Source organism: Sardina pilchardus, chromosome 24, assembly GCF_963854185.1.
Source record: "Sardina pilchardus chromosome 24, fSarPil1.1, whole genome shotgun sequence".
In the NCBI taxonomy this organism is placed as follows: domain Eukaryota; kingdom Metazoa; phylum Chordata; class Actinopteri; order Clupeiformes; family Clupeidae; genus Sardina; species Sardina pilchardus.
This window is the reverse complement of record NC_085017.1, coordinates 19,348,965-19,356,355: the sequence shown is the minus strand read 5'-3', so window position 1 is coordinate 19,356,355 and position 7,391 is coordinate 19,348,965. Positions and strand designations below refer to the sequence as shown.

Sequence of the window (7,391 nt, the reverse complement as noted above, 5' to 3'; positions counted from 1 at the left end):
GAGACCAACAGTCTCAGTTGCTGATAATTAGCAGCAGGTGGTTGACTCTGCATGTCACACAGACAGCAAGTCAAATGCTACAAGCCATTGTGCTGCGACAGTTCATCATTTTCCCTACCCCCCCCCCCAAAAAAAAAAAAAAAAAATAATAATAATAATAATAATAACAGTTACATGGATTAATTAACGTTAAATAATTACTAGGCGCTTCCCATGTTTAAGAAAGACAGTGCGATAGCATCTGGGCTGTTCAGCGCTATTCGCTCTCAGCTAGAACCTCCCACACCATTCCAAGCCAACCTCAACCCCCCCACATCCCTCTCATAAGCATAATGGGGAAGCATTAAAGGCTGTGATCCAGAAGCTAGCTTTAGCTTATCTCCCTCAGTCAGGGTCTGTGGTTAGCGTGGCGCTAATTAAAAAAAAAAAAAAAAGAAAGAGAACGAGAAAAAAGCTCATTTGTCTAGAGGAGGTTGCTAGCCAGGCACTAGTGGGGCGGGCTAATTCTCCTAGAGCAGGTCTGTGCACTCATGCATACCCCTTACAGCAGCCCCTGGAAATATGCAAGCAAGAACAGAGAGGGGGCAGAGAGAAGAATATACATCGCAGTCTGAGATAGATGCTAGCAACTGTGTGAGCTACAGAGGGCCTTCCCTCAGGCTGTCCAGACTCCTACTGATGCCCACTTCTGTCAAACGTGGAACAGAGAGCATATATCCTCTAAGGATGTAGGATGCAGAAAAACTCGACTCAACAGCCAACAGACAAGGCATCTGTGTGAACAGGTACCTCTCTGATGATTAATCCACTTTAAAGCTGACAAAGTTTAAACACTGAAGAGTTTTTCACATCTTAAAATATTGTTTGCAAAATCATTTCAGCGGTTCATCAACCCGTAACAGGGTGAACAGCACTTCTGCATTCACTTCACTGCCCTCTATAAGCTACAGTATGACCACACTATGTAACTTCATCAGATCGGGTAGCATACCTGTAGTTCGATGAAATGAGAGAAACTACAAATTGCTTCGATGTCGCAATACATCACACTTTCACGAAATCGTGCAACAATCTCGTCCTTGTCTGTGGACATCGTTATTTGCTGGATAAACAAATAGCGTGTGTGCTTTAGTGTTGCTTCAAACTTCCTTGTGACCCAACCCAAATCAAACTGAAGCTGACCATCACCAAAGGACGTGACTATCCATCTCCACAGTCCAATACACACTCTGACTACCACACTATTGAATGTGGCTCTGGGACTTTGCCGTGAGGCTGCAGGTTTGGTTGGCTGCAGCTCGGGTTTGATGCTGGTTGGGGCACAAGTGTCTTCCTTTGTTACTGAGATGAACAACTTCAATAGATTAAAGGGAAAGTACAACTGGCAGACCAAGAGACACACAAATCCAAAAATCCAGCGGCTGGAGTGTCGGGGAGACTTACCGTCGTTGAGATCCTGCAGCAGGTTTTCCTGTCCGGAAAAGTCCATCTTGACCTTGATGCAGACGGGGATGGTGAGGGACTGGCCAGGCTTCAAGGGCAGGTGGGAGAGCGCTTCCTTCAGGTCCCAGCTCAGAAACTCCCCAAACAGCTTCTCTGTGGGAGACACAGGGGGGGGAAGAGGGGTCAGTCACGGTCATAACTACCTGACCAGCGGGTTTCGATGTTTACATCTGATCATTCGCCAAGGATCATTTGACATTTCTGCTCTTCTGCTTGTCAGAAAAGTCCTCTTAGGTGCCAAGCCTTGTGACAATTCAACTGAAAAGGGAAGAGGGCACAGGCTGCACTTGCATGTGTTATGCTTTTAATTGTCTTAGTACGGTAACGTCGCTGTAGTAAAACAGCAAGAATATGTTTTGACTTAAGCACTTTCTTCACGGAATGCCTGACTACGAAACAGCTGGTGGTAAGTAGCCATGTTTTATTAATGTTGATTTAATTGATGAAGTGAAACACACGGCTATGTCAAAGCCTCAAGTGTTTCACTAACTTGTACTAACTTTCCACAAAATCTTCATATTTTGCTACACTCATACCAATTTATTGGCCGTCAGGTGAGTTGTTTACAACTTCAATTTCCTAATTCTTTGACTCAACACAGCCAGCTTAATAAAATCAGGCTGGTTATTAAAACATGAGGAGGGAGGGAGAAAGAGACTATGGTGAAATAAAACTACTTCTAGCCTGCTGCCTCATGGGCTCACTGGAGGAAACAGAACATCTGGAGAACAAAACACATCAGACACACAGACACACACACAAAAAAAGAATCACGCCACACATTTTCCAGTCCTCTAAAATCACAACCATAACTTCCCTCACCACTATCCCAAGAATGGAGTTTCAGAGTTGTAATAGATTCTGTTTAATAATATATAACTGACATACTCACTTATTCATTTATTTATTCATTTATTTCATAAAGGTCACCGTTGCCTGCATGTGAGTAATGCTCTTTAATAAAACACGTGTTTCACAAGTCGGAAATGGGGATGGGAGCGCTAATAAGTTAACCGTTAAAAATGGAAACCCAAAACCAGAGAGACGGGTGTTTAGTCCAGACAGTCTCTGCATGGCCTTCACCCCTCACTCACACTCACACTCGTCACTCTCATCCGCATTCACACACAAAAACAGCTTTACAAAACCACACACTGGGATGGGATTTCTCTACATATGCAAACATGACGGCAATTGGCAGAGGAGGGAAAAAGGGTGGAAGAAAGAGAGAGAGAACAAGACGGCAAGACACAGAGGAAAGAGTGGAGAGCAAAGAGAGTGATGAAAGAGGAGAGGAGAGGAGAGGAGAAAAGAGGAGAGGAGAGGAGAGGAGAGGAGAGGAGAGGAGAGGAGAGGAGAGGAGAGGAGAGGAGAAAAGAGGAGAGGAGAGGAGAGAGGAGGCTCACGAGCCCACTCAGCCTCCTGCATATTCATGTGCTGAACTCCACGGGGCAGAGGGAGCAGCCGGTTTTGCTGAGCCCCTGCATCGAGTTCCTCTAATCCCGCAGATTAGCATTTGTTAGCAATTAGCCTCCCGGGAGGGGAGGACTGGATCGGCGGTTGTTGCTTGGCGGGTCGTCGGGCTCAGAAGGTGGGGTGGTGGTGGTGGTGGTGATGGTGGTGGTGAGAAGCTTACATGACTGTCTGGATGTCTGTGTGTGTGTGTGTGTGTGTGTGTGTGTGTGTGTCTCTGCGTGCCTGTCTCTCTGTCTGGCCCGGCCTCTTTGTGCGTCAGAGCAGGCGGACGGGGCTACGAGAAGGTCCCAGTGCCACGCAGGAGGCCGGGCCAGACGTCAGCGCGTCCGCCAGGAGAGCCCCGCATGAATGAAACATCACCTGCGTGACCACGCAGAGAGAGAGAGAGAGAGGGAGAGAGAGAGAGAGAGAGAGAGAGAGAGAGAGAGAGAGAGAGAGAGAGAGAGACTAAGCGCTAACAAGGTGTGCAGGCATTGCAAGGGGCCCAGGCTGGGGGAGATGGGATCCCCACTACTCGTTCGTGGTGTTCTCATTAGTCTTTGCTATCTCTTCAACAAAGGCAAACATTTCAAACGGACACAAACTTCAGAGAAAATATGCTGATCCTGCGAGAGGCCACGTAACAAGACAGCTGCAAGTGTGTGTGCGAGAGACTAAAAATAACTAATTTTAGAAGTTTAAGCACAAAAGTGACAGTGTGTTCGCAGTGACTAAAGGGACCTGTGTGCATTTGTGTGCGAGTGAGTGTGTGTGTGTGTGTGTGTGTGTGTGTGTGTGTACCGACTTAAAGGTGAAAGGTCGGGCCCGTTCAGAGACAGGGGCTCGGAGCTTGATCTCTCATATCCTACTTGAAATATTCATTAGCGAGACCTGCCTGTTTGCGACCTCTGACCCCCGTCCAGCTCATCATTATCCGCTCAGGAGTCCATGGCCAGGCCTTCAGAGGAGCCGCCTGGGCGGCAGTGCCTTGCATCACCTCCTCCATACTCTTCCACCCATGCTTGATTGGGGGGACTTTGATGTGATGCGGTGTGTTTTTGCCGACCGACTGGAAGACCGGGCCCAGCTGATTCAACCCGTGTGAAATACTCCGGCAGGAAGTGCAGGCCTGGCTACAGGGGGACGTCACTGGCTTCATGCAAGTGCAGCGGTTCTACCGCTACACCGGACTCCTCGGGATAAGCGGGGAAAAAAACGGTCGGGGGTCACGTGACGGCCACTGGGGAATGGCTGCTTAGACCGTGAGCTCCGAGTCCTGACACCATCTGTACATTTACTATTTTACGTTTATTTCCTGCTAATTGCTCGACGGCATTATACCCTTGGCCAACTTTCTAATATCTGTCACGTCACTTCAGCCGTCAAAGGAGACGCGAAGACAGACCAGGATAAGCAGAAACCCATTAGATCCTCGATGCCAAAGAGCCCAAGGAAAAAATGGAGAGAGGAAAACAAAAAGAGTAAAGAAAACAATAGTTCAGAGCTACGAGGTACATACACTGGTTCACTGGTTGGTTTCATAGCATGTAGAGCGCATACTGTACATCATGGGCCCTTTTTCTGCTCCATTAAGACATGCTCTTTTATTCCTCTTTTTTACATATAACATTAAAAATACAGCTACCACTGCTGCTGGCATGACATATTCAGGTGATTAAATATATAAGGAGGCTGCTCTAGTAACTACCAGGAAAGGTGAATAAGGAGTCAGGCAGAAAACTAGGGCTGAACCGCGGCACGGACTGAAGTCCATTTGCTTTTCCATTGAGCCCATTCAAGCCCATTAAAGATAAATGCACTTTGTCAAGCCCATGTTGCGCGCATACATGAATACACCGATACATCCATTAGTAGTGGACACGGATGGAAACAAATCCACTAAAGCACAGGCAGAAGGAGAGGTCACGCAGAGTATAGGAACAACTACAGGTGAACCAGCCAACCAAAACAAACAATCTGGACATGCATTGCATATACCCCTCATAAACACACACATGCACACACATGCACACACATGCACACACATGCACACACACAGACACACACAGACACACACAGACACAGACACAGACACACACACACACACAGACACACACACACACAGACACAGACACACACAGACACAGACACAGACACACACACACACACACACACACACACACACACACACACACACAAGATGATACAATATGAGCAAAGTAAACAATAGCTCTATATCTACTCAAGTTTAAAAAGCAGCAGAACAAACACTGCTTTGACATTTAACTCCACTGATAAGCACAGCTGATAATGCCGAAATAGAGGCAATAGAAGGTACAAGGGAGCTGAAACGGCCTCCACGGTCTTCTACTCTGCTCTGCTCTACGCTGCTTAAGTCGTTGGTCCACTTTTACATAAGCACCATCACAGCTAAAATTTAAATAAACCAATTGTGACCATTCAAAGCGAAATCAGTCGTTTTGCGCACAACGTTATTTTGAGAAAATCAACAATAACAAACTTCCGGGTTCAATTTATATCGTTGGAAAGCTTAGTGTATGGCCGTTCACGTGAGCACAAATAACTTAATTTAATAAATTTTACCGAAGCGACTGGTTCCGCTTCACAAGGTCACAATTCAAGAAAAAGTTCTCTTTATATTGTTGTCAATAGTAACAACATTTGAAATTCTGCTACTCCAGTCCATTAACAGGTTGATAAGGATGTCTGATTCCAGGAAAATGCTTCGTAATGGCAGCTGCTTCAGTATTTCATGATGATGATTAAACTGCACTGCCTGCCATGGAACTGCTGCAAATGTCACGACCATTAAAATCCTAGGTGGCATTTTTGCTGTGGAGCGCATACAGCATTTCAAGCGGAGGAAAAACTGACCGCCTCTCTGGATGCCTTGTGACTTGCGTCAGGACACTGAGGGCTGTCATAAGAGGGACGTCACTGGGACTGCGTCATACATACGGACATGTTTCAAGGGGTTTTGTCAAGCTATCAGTCCCAGAATGCCTGCTGTTATGGTCGCTGATGTCGTCACTATGTGGAAAGGGATGCTCTAATGGAGAAAAAGAATGACACTTTTGTGTGTGTGTGTGTGTGTGTGTGTGTGAGAGTGAGTGACTGAAAGATAGAGAGACACAGAGAGAGAGAGAGAGAGAGAGAGAGAGAGAGAGAGAGAGAGAGAGAAGAGAGAGAGATGTGGGTCAGTGGAGTTTGTGCCTCATGTCTTGCCAGGCGCTCCTAGGAGCCCAGCACTGCTCATATTGTTCTGAACACGCAGTCCACTGAACACACTGACAAGTGTGCACACCATGCACATGTGCACGCTCACACACGCACGCACACACACACATACACACACACACGAAACCAATGAGATCAGTATCTGGAGAGACTTGCTGCTGCGTTCTGAGAGGTGAAAAATGGACAAAGAGGTCATAACTCTGAGGTCGACCTCCACCCGTTGTAAACACTACCATCAAGTCTGCTCCATCAAATTTATCGTCAGGCTTCATTTAGTCCGGAGACACCCATATCAGAGAATGAGGGGAAGCATCAGCTGATCAGTGTTGCATCTGTGGGCTGTTTGCTACAGGCTGTCTATACTAAGCACAAGACATACTAAGACAGCGTCTTTCCTGAGAGATAAAGTCTGTGCAAGCATATGAGCGTATTTAAGTGTGCATGTATAAGGGGGTGTGTGTGTGTGTGTGTGTGTGTGTGTGTGTGTGTGTGTGTGTGTGTGTGTGTGTAGGTGTAGGTGGGTGGGTGGGTGGGGGGTGATGGGAGAGATTTGTTGAGTCTCCATGTCTATGTCTCGTGCCTCGTTAGTTACAAGTTCTTTTTTTCCCTTTGCCCAAAGGGAGGTTGCTAAGGTACAGCATCTCACTCGCTCTCTTTCTCTCACACACACACACACACACACACACTCTCACACACTCAAACACACACACACACACACACACACACACACACACCGTTATGAGCACTCAGACCTGCTGTTCGGCTGCAGCGACAGAGCGAGAGACCGAGGGAGAGATGGACTGAAGCGGCCGACAGAAAAAAGCACAGCCTCTAAAAATAGCCAGGCGTAAATAACATTGGCATAAATGAATGCAGATTAAAGAACACCTGAGCTTAAGAGCCATTTCCATTACACTTTCATTACGGAGACCACCGTCCTTCAGGGGGGATGGAACATTTGACACCGAGGGCCATTAGGATGGAGAGGAACAGAGAAAGGTACACCGCGATCCCCAACATTTCAGCCACAAGCTGAACAAGCGTATGTGTGTGTGTGTGTGTGTGTGTGTGTGTGTGTGTAATCTCACTAGTGGACAGTCATCCTAAAATGACATTTACTGCAACTAGGAAACATTGAGATGAGTGTGTGTGTGTGTGTGTGTGTGTGTGTATTC

The 7,391-nt window shown here is 46.8% G+C and overlaps 1 protein-coding gene across 1 annotated transcript in view; it reads right to left on the bottom strand.

The window, feature by feature from the left end:
* Nucleotides 1-7,391, bottom strand: part of trappc9 (trafficking protein particle complex subunit 9) — a gene marked incomplete in the record, with an annotated part of 254,163 nt that overhangs the window by 160,251 nt on the left and 86,521 nt on the right. The window contains 1 exon segment of the mRNA XM_062528708.1: nt 1,444-1,596. Within this exon segment, the coding sequence (XP_062384692.1) occupies nt 1,444-1,596 (153 nt within the window).